The 17,194-nt window shown below is 46.4% G+C and overlaps 1 protein-coding gene across 3 annotated transcripts in view; it reads left to right on the top strand.

Annotated features, from left to right (window-relative positions):
* Positions 1–17,194, top strand: part of ME3 (malic enzyme 3) — a 308,269-nt gene that overhangs the window by 287,087 nt on the left and 3,988 nt on the right. Inside the window, exons 9-15 of one of the 3 annotated variants that reach the window (XM_082660565.1) lie at positions 1,183–1,280; positions 1,774–1,887; positions 3,532–3,637; positions 4,222–4,364; positions 4,922–5,095; positions 8,934–9,032; positions 10,414–10,735. In XM_082660565.1, coding sequence (XP_082516691.1) covers positions 1,183–1,280; positions 1,774–1,887; positions 3,532–3,637; positions 4,222–4,364; positions 4,922–5,095; positions 8,934–9,032; positions 10,414–10,575 — 896 coding nt within the window. In that variant the 3' untranslated portion in view covers positions 10,576–10,735. Of the gene's footprint in view, positions 1–1,182; positions 1,281–1,773; positions 1,888–3,531; positions 3,638–4,221; positions 4,365–4,921; positions 5,096–8,933; positions 9,033–10,413; positions 10,738–17,194 lie in introns of those variants that run through there. The other 2 variants (XM_082660563.1, XM_082660564.1) reach the window with 2 other exon arrangements.

Raw genomic sequence — 17,194 nt, forward strand, 5'->3', positions numbered from 1 at the left:
CTGCCATTGACAGCTCAGTCATTCAGCAGTAGTAGTAGCAGGCAGCCTCCGTGAGGAAGTCCATGCATAGCCTCCATCCCTGCCACCATGGCTACTCTCTATGGAAACTGAGCAAACCCTAGATGGCGTGGGAAAGATGCTGACTGACATGCACAAGCCATGCCATTTTGTCCACCTGATTATTGAGAAACTATTCTCATTCTGCCCTTTGGTGAGCTTTCACGTGGGGCACAAATACCTTCACACCCTGTACCTATTCAGAGAAGTCCATTCGCGAACCCTTCCCTAGACTTCCTCATCACCAGTCTTACTGTTTGGTTCTAAGTCCCTGACCATCTAGCTAAATCATTAACAACTGCCCACGAATCAATGTAGGTCTAGCCATCTCTTGGACCAAAGTGGACAACATAATTTACAACGGGAGGTCATGTCCATTGGGAAGATTTACTTCACTATTTCCCTTTAGGGTGAGCTGTTATTAGGGCTGTGAAACTGCAACCGTACGCTTCTAGTGGATGCCAGCATACTGTCAAGAACAATCTGTAAACCAACAATCTGTAAACCTTGGTCAGCTGGTCATAGGAATTCCTAGTGAGGCCTTAGGTGTGGATTGAGGGAGAGGAAGAGTAGTTGTCAAACTAGTCTGAGCCACCTGCTCGTGCAGCTTACCTGTACCTTCAGATGTATTCAAGCCATTCGATGCTGGTTATGCTACTGGGCATAACCTTATGACTTGCTGGATAAGACAAGCAGCTCAGGTCACATGGTCATGTAATGTTTCATGGATAGTTTGTGGCCTCATTTTTAATATGCTTTTATCCATTTACCCCTTAAACAAATCATTCTCTGAGGCTCACCCTTCTTTTTGGCTTCCCTTGTATTTGTCCTTGTTGTTTCATTTATGAATGATGGTGGTAGCAGCACCCGACCCTCTGATCCTCTCTCCCAGGGTAACAATCCAGGAGCTATTTCTCAAACTAACAGTTATCTGCAAAAGAGTGAATGGAGAGTATCACGCAAAAGAGAGTTGCTCGACAACCTGCGTGCCTACAGGGCTGACCTCTGTATGGGCGAGGGAAAGTCGCTTGTTCCATTACAGGTTCTAGGTGTGGGGAACTCTGCCAAGGGTCTAGGGGGTGGGACCCGGTGGCCAGAGGGTGATCTCCGTCCACTCTGTTGCAGGCACAGCCTCCGTCGCCGTGGCAGGGATCCTGGCTGCTCTGCGAATCACCAAGAACAAGCTCTCCAATCACGTGTTTGTTTTCCAAGGTGCTGGTGAAGTAAGTGCCCTCGGGGGCTCTCTGCTGTTGTTCCAGTAGGAGAGTAAGAATGGGTGGAGGGGCTTCCCTGGTGGCGCAGTGATTGAGAGTCCGCCTGCCGATGCAGGGGACACAGGTTCGTGTCCCGGTCTGGGAAGATCCCACATGCCACGGAGTGGCTGAGCCCGTGAGCCATGGCCACTGAGCCTGCGCGTCCGGAGCCTGTGCTCCGCAGTGGGAGAGGCCACAACAGTGAGAGGCCCGCGTACCGCAAAAAAAAAAGAATGGGTGGAGGAGCCGCAAGGAGGAGCGGTGTTCTGGGCTTCTGAGGAGAGGAAACAGCACAGATGCGTTGTGATCATTGCAGCTGCCTGGGCCCCAACATTTGGGTGTCTCAAGGCAGGGACTTAACTGGGCCTCCTGGGAGTAGTGGGGGAAGAAACGAGGATCTTCGTGAAGCATCTGATAAAATCCTGAGCAGCTTTTGCCTTTTGTCTAAACACCCACCTCGCAGGCAGCCATGGGCATCGCCCACCTCCTTGTCATGGCCCTAGAGAAAGAAGGCGTACCCAAGGCAGAGGCCACAAGGAAGATCTGGATGGTGGACTCCAAGGGGCTCATTGTCAAGGTACTGTCGGTCTGGAGACCTGGAGGTTACCTGATATCTACAGCCATTGGAACTGGACTGGAAGAGATCTCAAGGGGTAAACTGCTCAGACAGAAGAGAGAGCAGGAGGAGGGCAGTGTCCTAATCCCCAAAGCAAAAGATTCATCCCAAAGTAGCCTTAATTGCTCTTGTCCAGAAGCTTTGAATGTGCTTGCAAATGTGTGTATGTGTGCTCTTTCCAGTGTCATCGCCCCCCACGTCCTGCCTTGTACTCACCTCTAGCCACGTTGAATCATAATTCTCCAAAAGTAACATGCTCTCTCTCTTCTACATCTTTGCATATTTTGTTTCTCTGCCTGGAATGCCCTTCTCTTTTTTCACACGCCCACTCACAGCCCTCAACCCCATCTGTTTCCTCCCTGTCTTCTGTTACCTCCTTCAAGCAGCTTCCCTGAGCATCTGGGTCTCAATTAGTTCCCTGTGTTTATGGTCATGTAGCCTTCCGCCCTTCATATATTACACTTATCCCGTGATAGGGCTGTTGCCCCTTTACTTGCCTCCCTCCCCGTGAGGCTGTATAGTCTTGATGTCAAGGTCCTGCGTGTGATAAGTACATAATTGATGTTTGAGGTATGAATGAAGGAATGAATGAGAGAGACAGTCCAGCTTCTGACTGCAGTGTGGTGAGGGGCACAGTTGGATGACCTCCTCCCTCAGGACTTCACTCAGAGCTCCATGTTTTAATCCTGAGATTTCACTAACATAGACTGTGACAGTGAGAGCCTAAAAAAAAGACAAGAGATAGGAACACGAGGCTCTCAACCAAGAATAGTGGAGAGCCCCCTCTGAAGCAACAGACCTTCCTATTGTTCCCTATAAGGGCAGATTCCCACCGGAAAGAACTGGGACCTGGAGATTCCTCCTTCTGCCCCAGATCATTCCAGAGCACGGTCCAGGCACAGGTGGAGGCTGCCACACTTGCCTCTTTCCCACGTTTCAACATCACCTTTGCTCACCCTATTGAGCTCACCCCTCCTCAAAGATCTCTCAAAGCTGGTGTTTTCACTCTGGTTCTCGTGAGGCCAGCTGACCCAAAGGAGTCATCAGAAACGTTGACCAGCCTGTCACCCACTGACTCCTATTTGAAGAAATGGAAGGAATCTGGACCCCATTGGGAGCAGCCAGCCACTACAAGCCTGTCCTGGATCTCAGCTTATTATTTATCGGGAGGTTAATGGCTCTTGTCAAATACATTCAAATTAGCGCCCTGACCCTGGGTGACTCAGGCCCCCATCCCTCAACTGGGCCTCTGTGCTATATGTCTTGGGGCCAAGAGTCTTGGTCCAAACTCAGGCATTTCCTCGGAGCCTTTCTGTCCTGGCCCAGGAAGCCATGACCCCAGCAGCTTACCCCAGAACCCTTACGGGTTCTCCATATGTGGTTTGGATTAAAGAAATACACACACACACACACACACACACACACATTTAAAATTCTTAGATTGCATCGTAGATTTTGATCAAAAGGACAGGGCCCAAGGTTCTGACAGCTCAGACCACAGCACAGGGCTCTGCAGGGAATGCTCTTAGAGTACACAGATGCATCCAGGCACTGCCCAGCGGTTCTCACCACCACAGCTGTATCATGTTCTTCCTTTCCCTGCAGGGGAGGAGCCACCTGAACCATGAGAAGGAGATGTTTGCCCAGGACCACCCTGAAGTGAACTCCCTGGAGGAGGTGGTGAGGCTGGTGAAGCCCACGGCCATCATAGGTAGGAGGAGGGGCGACCCACTGCCCAGCACAGCTAATCTTCTTGACTTGCAGGTGAAGACTGAGGCTCAGCGAGGAGGCATAAGCAACCCTTGGAAACACAGCTCTTTCCCCTCATTTCCAATTCAATGCTACAAACTTTTATTGGGTTATTACTGTATAAGAACCGTAGAACTAAGGCGCCAAGCTGGGCTGCGTGATGCAGAATTATACAGTAGAGTGGAAAAGCACAGGCTGGTCTCTCTAACCAGGATGACATGAGCACTCCTCCCCCAAGGGGGGGACCCTGGCATCACTCCCTGTCCTGCGGGAGCAGTCCACTCTAAAGGACAGTGGCCAGGCATGCTTCACAGGTGCAGCTTAACTGAGCTGGGGCCTGCAGTGGACCAGTGGAATTAACAGGGGGTCTCAGCCAGCTCAAGCAGGGAGACCCTTTTCTCCTGTCCTCCCTCATCCCTATGGCAGATGCCATCCTCAAGACTCCTGAGTCTTCCGTGTTGTACCTAGTTCCACCACCACCACCAGGAGAGGAATGGGGTGTAGATAAAGAGTCGGCACCCCACTACCTCCCCCTTTTCCCCATAGGTGTTGCCGCCATTGCAGGAGCCTTCACGGAGCAGATCCTGAGGGACATGGCCTCCTTCCACGAGCGCCCCATCATCTTTGCCCTGAGCAACCCCACCAGCAAGGCCGAGTGCACGGCTGAGAAGTGCTACCGGGTCACCGAGGTCAGCGGGGAGTCCTTCCTTCCCCGGGCTGAGAGGACATAGTAACAGTAAACATGAGCAACCCTATGAGGGTGAAAAAAATCCCCACATTGCTGATAAGCAAACTGAGTTTCAGAAAGATGAAGTAACTTGCCCAAGGTCACAGAGCTAAAAAGGAGTGGAGCTGGCCCTCAAACCCACGTCCGGCTCTAAAGCCCAGGCTCTTACCAGTAGGCTTTACTGCTCAGGGTTCCCCTAACATAGAGCTCTGACCATAGCTCGAGGCGCTTGTGGACTCTAGGCCATTTGCACACCTGGCTTGCCCTCCGGGGAGGTGACAGGTTAAAAGCTACACCTTCCCCGTTCTGTGGTTTTGTGGCTGTCAGGTAACTCAGTGGGAGCTGAGCTTTCTGGTCAGATGAACAGCTGTGCTTTCAGCACCTGCAACGTCCTCAGCACAATGCTGAGCATTTAGCAGAAGATGAGGAAGGGGTCAACTTTCGGGAGACACGACTAGGCCACCATGACCCCTGAAACCTAGCTCCAAGCTCTGTCTCTGGTTTTCTTCCTGCCCCCAGGGCCGAGGGATCTTTGCCAGTGGAAGTCCCTTCAAAGACGTGACTCTGGAAGATGGCAGGACCTTCATTCCCGGGCAGGGAAACAACGCCTACGTGTTCCCTGGAGTGGCTCTGGGAGTCATCGCAGGCGGGGTCCGACATATCCCGGACGGGCTCTTCCTCCTGACAGCAGAGGTATTGCTGTCCCCGCTGCCCCGAATACACACCCCAGAGGGCCTGTGAGCTCCACTAGCTCCTACACTGGGTCCCCAAAGATTCCTTCTCTTGTTTCTTCTACCTACCCGCTCCAATCCTTCAGTGGTTCCCCAAAGTGCTTGAATGTCAAGCTTCTCTCAAGAGCGCCTGGAGGCTTGAACTCTGAAAACACACACAGGCTTTTTAAGGCAGGGGCGGCGGGGGAAGGAATAGTCAGTGGGAGGGGTGCTGGCAGGAGGCGCTGGCCGTGAGGGCACGTACCTTGTACTGCACCCTGCCTCCCAGCAGAACCCATATGCATGCCAAGAACGGAGATGCCATCAAAACCACCTGAAACCGTGGGCTCACCGACTGTGACAAGCAGTAGATTTTTCCAGCCATGGGTCTTGGCCACGTTACTGGGTAACTGGTAGCAAAATAAGCCCCACTAGGGCTTCCCTGGTGGCGCAGTGGTTGAGAGTCCGCCTGCCGATGCAGGGGGCGCGGGTTCGTGCCCTGGTCCGGGAAGATCCCACATGCCACGGAGCGGCTGGGCCCGTGAGCCATGGCCACTGTGCCTGCGCGTCCGGAGCCTGTGCTCCGCAATGGGAGAGGCCACGGCAGTGAGAGGCCCGCGTACCGCAAAAAAAGAAAAAAAGCCCCACTAGGGCAGATTTCTGTAAGGAAGAGGATGGGTTGCATGTCAGGTTTGCCTGCTCTGAGTACCCATGTCTTGAGCACAGATGGGGGATGTGGGTGTGCACCTGCTCCAGGCATCGTATCAGAAAAGCTCCCACAAGCGTTCTTTACTGGGCATGGTGAATTGAAAACAAGGAAAGGATTTGTTAAGGATGACAGCCCACATTCATAATAACAGTTGTTAATAACAACAGTTACAGTGGCTGCCATTTAACAAACGCTTACCAAGTGCCAAGCACTTCACATTTATCTTCACTCTGCGGAACCAAGGCGTAGAAATGTTTTTGTTGAGAAGTTAAGCTAATCAGAACTATAAACAAATATTAAACATATTTATCCCCAGTGGGCTCCAAAGGCTCTGCTGTGATTTCTAGCATGTGTCTGCATTTCCCCCTCACCACGGCACTGGTGAGAGCCCCAAACCAGCAAGCCACAAGAAGGGCTTCCAGGCAGCCCTACCCAGCCCTGCTTCTGTGAGTCCCACAAGGAACTGTCTCATGCACCAAGTTCCTTCTTCCTGTGTCTGCTGAACTTTTGTCAGCCTCCCCCAAGCCTTGTGCACACCAGCTCTGGTTTCATGCTGCAGTTCTCTGTCCCTCTTACTTGAGTATTTTGCATTTGAATGGAGGTGGTGGTGTCCTGTGACCATGGGCGGAGCTGTCTGAAACCCCCATTGGATGGGAAGAGTCACTTCCTGCTTGGAGTTGACCCGAAAGCAAATTCCCCTGTTGTGCAGAAACAAGGTTGCTAAAGCCTTCCTATGCAACCCCCAGAAACATCTGCACAACCCACAGCCTCTGCTATGGGACCTTTCAGCTCCATCTTTTCATGAACCGTGTCCATGAAGTAAACAGGAACCTCCCCTCAATCTACTTCTCAGTCACTTGCTCTGAGCAGCATAAGGCCCCTCCCCTCCAGGAGCTGACAGTCTGGTCTTCAAAGGCCTGGCAGGTTATATTTCTCAACAGGGGGTTTGGTTTGGTTTGGTTTGGCTGGTTTTTGTTTTTTTATTTATTTTTGGCTGCGTCGGGTCTTAGCTGCAGCGAGTGGGCTCTGCATTGTGGTGCACGGGCTTCTCTCTAGTTGTGGCGTGCAGGTTTTCTCTCTGTAGTTGTGGCACGCAGGCTCTAGTCGAGGCACGCAAGCTCAGTAGTTGTGGCACGTGGGCTTAGTTGCCCCAGGGCATGTGGGATCTTAGTTCCCTGACCAGGAATTGAACCTGTGTCCCCTGCATTGGAAGGCAGATTCTTTACCAGTGGACCACCAGGGAAGTCCCTGAAAAGGGTGTTTGTTTTTAAATTAAGATAATTTAAGTTGAAACTGATTTTCCTATGGAAAAAGTAATGTAAGTTTTAGGAGACGTACATGCAGCATCTCATTTCACCTTGACAACCCTGTAAAATATAGTGATCATCCCTACGTTACAGACAAGGAAACTGAGGCACAGAGGGTTTGAGTTACGTGCCCAAGGTCACCTGGCTTGTGAGGGATGTGCCAGGATGGCCCCAGGCAATTTGACTCAGAGACACAGCAGAGCATTAGCAGTGCCCAGCATCTCAGAAGTGGCCACACATACCATAATATAACTCGTCACTGCAGGAGAGCCTTTCTAGCTGCAGATCTAGCCATGGAAATTCTGCTTCCCTCTAGTCAATTCACCTTCTACACCTCCACAAAGAGAGTGTACACCTCACCTCCACAGAGAAGTGTACACTACACCTCACCTCCACAGAGAGGTGTACACTACACCTCCACAAAGAGGGCTCCCTTAAAGCCCAGAACAGGCCATCTCTCTCCTAATTTCAGACCTTTTATGGCTCGTTGGTCCTCCCAGGAAAGGCCAAACTCCTTCACATGGTTTCCATACAAGGCACTTCATCCAAGGCCCTCCTTTCCTCTCCAGCCTTTTAGCCTCCCCCTGCCGTCAACCTATCCCGCCTTCTTTTTACAGTCGTTCTCTCTCTTCCCTCTAAGAATTTGCATGTGCTATTCCTTCTCCTCTCTTCAAGTAATTCACATTTTGTCCTTCAGGTCTTAGCTTCTGTCTTTTCTTCTGGGAAGCCTTTCCTGTACATGGCAGACTGGGCCCTGCCTTCCTCTGTGCCCATATGTCCCCCCTCCTCGAAATCACTATAATCGTTACTATTGTTTGTTCATCTCCACTGACACCAGTCTCCAGGAAGGAAAAGACTGTGGCTTCTCCACCATGGCTCTTCAGCACCTAGCACAGAGCCCGGCATATCGTAGAGCTCAGTGGATGTTTGAATGAACAGAAAGGACAGACAGGAATTTAAGAACGAGGTAGCAGAGGGGGGAGCCCAGGTTCCTAATGTCTGCCAAACTCTGAGGCAAGACCAGCTCCTTTCCCTGTCTGTCCCGGGACACAGAGTTCTCAGAGAGCACTGTGGCTTTTCCCAGATTTCAATTTGACACGAGAAGATTGGGTGGGAGTGCATTCCGAGCCCCATTAAAGCGGCTGTTCTGCCAGGCTGGCTGAGCACCAGTGCCCGAGGCTGGAGGATGAGGCTGGCTGCAGAGAGCTGGCCCTTAGAGACGAGCTCTGAAGCAGGGAGGGAAGCTGTAGGAGAGGCTGTTCCTGGGCTGAATTTATTCAGGTACCGCATAAGGCCCATTCGTGGTGTCACTGGAGAAGCAGCCTTTCTTTCCTCACTGGGGCCGGGGCCGGAAAGGAGAGCCCAAGGAGGCCCGAATACAGAGACACAAGATGGCCTAGGGGGACAGCCCGGATGCTCCTAAGCATGTGGCAGAGGCTGGAACCCGGGAAGCGAGGGACTCGGGGATCCCTATACAACAGGCTAGGTCAGCCGGGGCGGGGGAGACCCCAGAGTCTGCTTTGCAAGTCACAGGTTTATTCGTCTTGGCCTTAGTGATTTTCCTTTAGAATTCAGACAGCTTCATGTTGTTTTAAGCCTCGGCCAGTCTCACGGGACAAAAAGGATGTGTCCTTGCTTAAGCCCAAGCATTAAGCGCCCCTGGGGCCACAAGGCGGCAGAGACAGGAGTAGAAACTGCACTTATGGGCCACGTATGAGGGGCGAGGTGAGTTTCTGGTGTACTGGGTTGGGCTTGCTCTGGGAAGGTGGAAACTCAGCTTGTTCCTCGCTGTTCTCTCTCCCCAGCAAATCGCCCAAGAGGTCTCTGAGCAGCATCTGTCACAGGGGAGACTGTACCCCCCACTCAGCACCATCCGAGACGTGTCTCTGAGAATCGCCATCAAAGTAAGGGACGTCTTACCCCTTACTATGGGGAGTGGGGCCCATCAGCTTCCTCTCTGTGTGACTTTAGGAGGACGAAGGGGGTGGCAGCTGCAGAGACAGACTGAGCTCCCTGGGCTGCACTGCATGCACCCCAGAGGCTGGGTGACACACTCTTGCCTGTAGCCTGAGCCCCACCTCAACCCCACTCAGGGCAGTTCTGGGAAAGCTCCTGGATTTCCCCTCAAACACCAGGCAGAAAGGTCACCAAAGGCCCTAGTTTTGTGGACCAGAATGTGGGTGGAATTTTAAAATGAATCATAAGTGCCCATTTACACAGAAAGGTCAACTTGGAAAGAGCTCAGGCTGCGGGGTCCTAGCTCTGCCAATCAGCGGCAGAGTCACCCAAGCCCAATCACTTCACTTCCCTGAGCCTCAGCAGTTTCCTTCTTCTACAAAGAAGCCAGTAATTCCTCTCGCCCAGAGTTTTGGAGGACATTAAAAGAGAACAGTGGAAGAGCTCTACACTCAGCACCTTTCTGGCCAGAGGAGATGCTCATGCCTCCCCTTTCTCTCAGAATGGCTGGGCCACGGGTGATCAAGTTCAGGGGATATTCTATGTAAAAATGTCACCCACTAGACGATGCACAGATGATGGGTTTTCAAAGAACCAGAACGTGGGGCAGTAAAGACTGGCCTGACATTGATAATTGTTAATCTGGATGATGAATTCATGAGGGTTCATTATACTGTTATTTCTATTAATATACATTTTACATTTTCTATAAGTTTGAAGAATAATTTCAGAAAACGCATTGCACAACAGCACGCACTCCCCATGAGCTGTCCAGTGCAGGATCCAGAGTCAGCCCTCAAGACCAGTAGTGCAGCTTACAGTCCACGTCCACCCTGTCCAGTTCCTTCCTTTTGGGGATATTCAGATTCATCTTCTTCTGAAGCCGAATCTAATACCCAGAGAACAATGTCCAATTCAAGCCACGTTTAAGACAGAAAAAAATATCAGATACTGAACACTTACACCTGCTACCTAATTTTATCCTCACACCATGCCAGAGAAAGCCCTCATGACCCCCACTTTACAGATGAGGAAACTGAGGCTCAGCAAGGATGATGTCACTGCTGAGGACCCACAGGCAGTTGGAAGCAGAGGCAGACTTTGAGGCCTCTTGACCCTGGCCCAGGGTCTATTCCATGGTGTCACAGCTTCCTTACTAGGCAGAAAACTCAAGATCCTTTCTCTCTAGTGGCTTCCTGGGCCTCAACTCATGAGAGGAACACATCTGCTGCTTCAGGGTATATTCCCCTTCCACAAGCTCCCAAGCAAGGGCCTTTAGACAGGTTCCTCCTTAGATCCAGTTCCTCAGTCAAACGTGTTTTTCCCTAGGTCCTCGACTTCGCCTACAAACACAACCTGGCCTCCTACTACCCAGAGCCCAAGGACAAGGAGGCTTTTGTAAGATCCCTGGTCTATACTCCAGACTATGACTCCTTTACGCTGGACAGCTACACTTGGCCCAAGGAAGCCATGAATGTTCAGAATGTCTGATGCAATCTCAGAGGCTGGTGTGGGGCTGAATGAAGCCCAGAGTAACACTGACAATATAAATGGGTTCCAAGATGGCCATCCTTGTCATTGTGTTTTTCCTTTGAACGTTCTGGTGTGAGGGGAGATGCCCAGGCATATGGTGAATGAGAGCCTTGTCCCTGAAGGCCTTGAGTTCACTTTTCTGTAACCCTCCTCAGGCTTCCTTCCCAAGAATTTCTTCATCTGTGAATTGCCAACTATTGGCTAGACTTTGTGGAAATCTAGAGTCCTGCCTGGAACTCTGCCTTTACAGGGTCCGGGGTCTAGTAGAGGAGATGAGATATGCACACAATTCATTTTGCCACAAGGGAGAAAGTAGTAAGTCCATGGAAGAACTGCAGAAAAAGGTCAAGGGTACTCAGAGAAGGGAGAGGATACTTCCTATGAGGACATAAAAGAAGGCTTCTTGGGGGGCAGTGTTTGCACTGAGTCTAAGAGTGAAGGATGGGTAGGGTTAATGGAGAAATGAGGAATGTAAGGGCAGCCACTGGCCAGAAAGCATGGCCACCCATCAAGGAGTTCAGTCCCTGTTGGAGGAATACACAACCTTTAAGACTCAGATGGGCGTGGGGGCTGAGTGGCTGGAGGCAACTCACAAGTCAGAAAGGGTCTCCGTCCTGTGGGCTGTTGAGTGTTAGGCATTCCTTTGTGGTCATTACTAAAAGGAGAACCAGTGAAGTGTGGGTGGAGAGTGTCAGCAAACCCAGAGGAAAGAGGAAGAGAGGCTGTGAGGGGCAAAACACCCTGGGGAGTTCTAGGGAAGACTTGATTTCATGTTCCTGGCTCTAGAACACTCTCTCTCTTCCACCCTTCACTCTCTGAAGTCATTTAGCAAACTGGAGCAGTTTTCTTACAGAATGATGTCAGTCTGTCCTGAGTGTTTCTTAGAACAAGTTCAGTCGTAGCCTTCACCCCCCTCGTGTCCAGCGAGCCCACACCATGGGGCTGGGGAGGGGGGAGACGAGCCTGCAGCCCTCACAACCAAAGACCCTGCTAAATTGCTAACATCTGTTGGCATGGCAGCATCCAGCCTCTAATTTCATTGTATAACACAGGAAGCAACAGTCCATGCCCAGAGACCTACCACTGCCCACCCCCCGCTGCCAGCTCCACTTCAGGTTCCGCACTGCCCACAATGAATAGGTCCTATACGACCACCTCCGTGACAGGCTAGGTGGATGACTGGGATCCTAGAAGAGTAATTAGCAGAGACATCAGTCACCCCTTGCCTAGGTCTTATTCTTCCAACCTCTGCTTCCTTGGTGCTGGTGCTCAGCCAGGCGTATCCTGAGGAAGCATCCCTGTTCTGTAAATCCGTGGACTCACGGGTAATGAGAACCTCTTCAGAAGAGGGCGTGAAGAGTGAAGCTGGAATCTGAACACCAGGGAGTCTTTTACATGATCTTGTCTACGTCCTGTCCCACAACTTCCTCTGTACCCCAACTATACCTCCTTTATACTCAATGTAACAGAAAAGAAAAATAGTAGGGAAAATTAATGACACCAAAACAGGTTGATGAGATCAACTGAATTAACAAGCTTTAGCTATACTGACAAAGGCAAAAAGAAAGACGATAGCAATTACATTTCCTTTGTTCGAAGCGCAATGAACATCTTGCTGGCACTTACACAGGCCCTTACACGTGCTTGGTCTCTACCTGGAAAGCCCTTCCCTCTGCTTCTCTGCTCTTTACCAATTAAATTTCAGTTCACCCCAGCTTTCTGCCTGGAGACATCATTCATCATTGGAGTTCAAATGCACTTGGCTCCAGGAAGTCTTCCTGGACAGAGTTAATAATTAAATTAGAAATCAACAACAGTAAAAAAGAAAATGGGAAATTTCCAACTCTTTGGAAGTTAAACAATATATTTCTAAGTAAGTCACGGTTCAAAGAAGAAATCACAAGATAAATTATATATGTTGAGCTGAATAAAGAAAAATCAAAATTAATGAGTTGTAGCTAAAGTAGTGCTTAGAGGGAAATTTTATAGCTTTAAATGCCAATATCAGGGGAAAAAAAGAATAAAAGGTCTCAAAGCAATAATAAACTTTCTCTTTAAGAAACTAGTAAAGAAAACTAAAAATAGAATTACCATATGACCCAGCAATCCCACCACTGGGCATACACCCAAAGAAAACCATAATTCAAAAAGACACATGCACCCCAATGTTCACTGCAGCACTATTTACAATAGCCAGCTCATGGAAGCAACGTAAATGCCCATTGACTGATGAATGGATAAAGAAGATGTGGTCCATATATACAATGGAATATTAGCCATAAAAAAGGTACAAAACTGGGTCATTTGTAGAGATGTGGATGGACCTAGAGACTGTCATACAGAGTGAAGTCAGAAAGAGCAAAACAAATATTGTATATTAATGCATATATATGGAATCTAGAAAAATGGTACAGATAAACTGGTTTGCAGGGCAGAAATAGAGACACAGATATAGAGAACGAACGTATGGACACCAAGGGGGGAAAGCGGGGGGTGGAAGGGGGGTGGGATGAATTGGGAGCTTGGGATTGACATATATACACTAATATGTATAAAATAGATAACTAATAAGAGCCTGCTATATAAAAAAAATAATAAAATTCAAAAAAAAAGAAACTAGGAAAGGAAAAGCAAACAAAATTCAAAGTAAGCAAAGATTAGAGTAGAATTCAATAGACTTATAACAAAGAAGTTGAATTAGTAATTAAAAATCTTCCCACCAAGAAAATCCCAGGCCCAGAATTCTTCATGGGTGAATTTTATCAAATATTTAAAGTATAAATAATACCAATCCTTCAGAAACTCTTTCAGAAAATAGAGGAGGGAACACTTCCAAAATCATTCCATGATACTGGTATTACCCTGATATCAAAACCAGATTAAAAAAACAACACAAGAAAACTATAGACCAATATCCTTCATGAATACAGATGCAAAATTCTAAACAAAATATTAGCGAGCCAAATCCATCAACATAAAAGAATTAAACACAATGAGCAAGTGGAATTTATCCCAGGAATGCAAGGTTGTTTCAACATTTAAAAATTGATCAACATAGTACATGATATTACTAGAATGAAGGACACAAACCACAGGAACATGTCAGTGGATGTGGGAAAAGCATTTTAAAATACCCAACACCCATTTGAGATAAAACTTTCAACAAACTAAGAATAGAAGAGAATGTCCTCAACCTGATCAAGAACCAACAGCTAACATCATACTTAATGGTGAAAGAATGAATACTTTCTCCCTAAGATCTGGAAGTTGTTTTCACCATTCCTGGTCAACATGGAGGGTCTAGCCAGTTCAATAAAGAAAGAAAAATAAAGTAAAGGCATCCAGACTGGGGGGAAAAACAAGAGTAAAACTGCCTTTATTCACAGATGACATAATCCTATAAGCAGAAAATGCCAAAGAATAGAATAGCACTTGCATTGCTCTCGCTTTCACCCTCCCTCCCTATCTCTCTTTCTCTCTCTCCTAACAAATGAGTTTAGAAAGGTCATAGAAAGCAAGGTCAATATACAAAAATCAATTGTATTTCTATAGACTAGCAGCAAACAATCTAGAAATAAAATTAAGAAAACATTCCATTCACAATAGCATCAAAAAGAAAAAATACTCAAGCAATTCAAGAGGTGCAAGTCTTGTACAATGAAAACTGCAAATCATTGATGATAGAAACTAAAGATTTAAACACATGGAGAAATGTTCCATGTTCATGGAACTGAAGACTCAATATTGTCAAGGCGGCAGTTCTCTCCAAATTATCTATAAATTCAACACTATACCTATCAAAATCCCTGCAGGCTTTTTTTTTTTTTTTTGTAGAAATTGACAGGATGATCCTAAAACTTATATGGAAATGCAAGGGACTTAGAATAGCCAAAATTTTTGAAAAGGAATGAAGTACATGATCCAATTTCAAAGCTTACTATAAAGCTACAATGATCAAGATAGTATGCTCATATAGATCAATGGAACAGAGTTGAGAATTCACAAATAAGTCCTTATATTCATGGTAAATTGATCTTTCAACTACCACGATAATTCAATGGAGGAAAGAATTGTCTTTTGAACAAATGATGCTGGGACAACTGGATATTCACATGCCAAAATATATATATATATATATATATATATATATAGACATTTACCTCACACCATATACAAAAATTAACTCAAAATGGACCACAGATCTAAATGTAAGAGCTAAAACTATACAATTTCTAGAAGAAAATATAGCAGAAAAATCTTTGTGACTGATTGAGGAGAGTTCTTAGATACAATTTAAAAGCGTGATTCATAAAAGAGAAATTTGATAAATTGTACTTCACCAAATTTTTTAACTTTTGCACTTTGAAACACACCAATAAGGAAAAAAATGACAAGTAACAGACTGGGAGAAAGTATTTGCAAATTATATATCTGATAAAGGCATTGGATCCAGAATATGTAAAGAACTTTTACAACTCAGTAGGATGACAAAAAAACCCAACTGAAAAAATGGGCAAAATATTTGAATCGACATAGTACCAACAAAGATATGTGAGAGAATGTACACTAAAAGATGTTTAACAACATTAGTTGTATTAAAATTAAAACTACACTGGGATAACACTTCCCGCTCACCAGAATCGCTGTAATAAAAAAGACAGACAGTAAGTGTTGGAGAGAATTAAAACCTCTTCTAGCAGGGCTTTGTCTCCTAAGCACTATGAGGTTAAGGGAAATTTCCCTCTGTCTTTTAAAAGTCTTCATTCTAACTCCCCAGCCTCTTATACATAGTCCCAGAACTCAGCAAGTGTCATTTAGTATAGTGGATGCTGTGGTTGTACCACCCAGATCCCTCTAAAGGTCTGAAACACTTACTCAGGGCCAGCTGCCAGGAGTATTATCAGCTGAAGGCTCACAGTTGCATCCCCCGCTGGGAGTTGCAGTTGGCTGAAGGAAGATGCTTCATCCAAGGTTATGCCCTCATCCCCAGGGACAGCCTGCATCCAATGACTGGTTGATTCGAGTCCAAAGGTCCAACCCCCTTGCCACAATTGCAGACATCTCTACATGGCCATCCCAGCTTCAGAGCTCCCTGGGAGATTGGCTAAGGTCACTGTTGAAACTGTATGTATCACCATTCAACTTCTGCAGCATCCTGGTTCTCTTGCTCCCTCTCAAGTGTTGTTGAGATGACTCCCCAGTAAGCTTCCAAAGGCAAATCTCAGATTCAGTACCTGTTTCCTGAGGAACTCAACTTGCAACATGAAACTAGCCAAGCTTCTCAATTTTCCAATCTGTTGCACCAGCCTCACATGACCATCTAAAGCCTTGCTGGGTTTCTCTTTCCCTCAGTAGAGACCCTCTGCAAGAACAAAGCCAGATCCTTCCTTAGTCTATGTCCAGAATCGGTAAATACCCCCAGGAAACAAAATGGCTACTCACCTCAGGAGAGCTCCTTCCTCTCTGGAATACCTATTCATCTAGTCTTTGCTGCTTTCACAGCTCCCATATGTCTTTAAACATGATTTTGGTAATTTATCCATATTTTTCTGGATGTTGCAGGGAGGGTGTTGGGCTGCCATGACCTACTACATCCTATCTAGAAGTGGAAGTCTCTAGACACAGATTTTCAAAATTCCAAATGATACTACTAACTTTTTTTCCCTAACTTAATTGAATTGTAGTCAGAAAACTTACTTGTGTTATTCAAATATTTTAGAATTTTGATGAAATTATTTATGATCTAATATATAGTCAAATTTAATAAAATATTTCATGTACTCTTAAAAAATATGGATTCTCACTGTTGGATGCAATGCCTTCTTACGTTCATGGGATCAAACTTGTTAATTGTTCTGTTCAAATCTATAGCCTTACTGATTTTCGTCTACTTGATCTGTTTCTGGAAGAAAAATAGTAAAACTTATCACTATGGTAAACTTGTCAATTTTCCTTGTAGTTCTTTCCATATTTGCTTTATGGATTTTGAACCAATGTTATTTGATACATAAAATTTCGAATTGTTATAACTTCCTGGTGAATTGAAACTTTTGAAACTTTAAGTAATGATTTTCTTTATCTCTAGTAATGCCTTTGCTTATACTTTTACTAATATTAACAAAGCTATACCATCTTGCTTAGTTTGTCTCTGTCTCTCTCCTATAATTCCTTATTTAGATGTTTAAGTTCTTGTACTAGTTGGAGAATGGTGAATACTGACAAATTATTTCTCCCAGAGAACTACATTTCCAGACACTATGAATATATGGTTGAACTAACACAAATACATACCACCATTTTATCAATTACATAATAAAACAAAGTATCAAATATCCAAATATTGTTACACAGTTCAAAATTATATAAAATATTAGATGTCTGATCAGTTCATTAATAGAAATCCTCTTCTGTTTCGGTTGGAAAGACAAAGAAAAAAATATCACACTTAAAACAAAAATAATAGTAACTTCCAATAGGGATGGCGAAGAATTATAAGAACTTCAGAAATTTTTGAAATGTTTTTGCTACAAACTATCTTTACCTTTAAAGTTTACTAAAAAAAAGGACCTGTTCTATA

This window comes from Grampus griseus, assembly GCF_964374135.1.
Source record: "Grampus griseus genome assembly, chromosome: 8".
In the NCBI taxonomy this organism is placed as follows: Eukaryota; Metazoa; Chordata; class Mammalia; order Artiodactyla; family Delphinidae; genus Grampus; species Grampus griseus.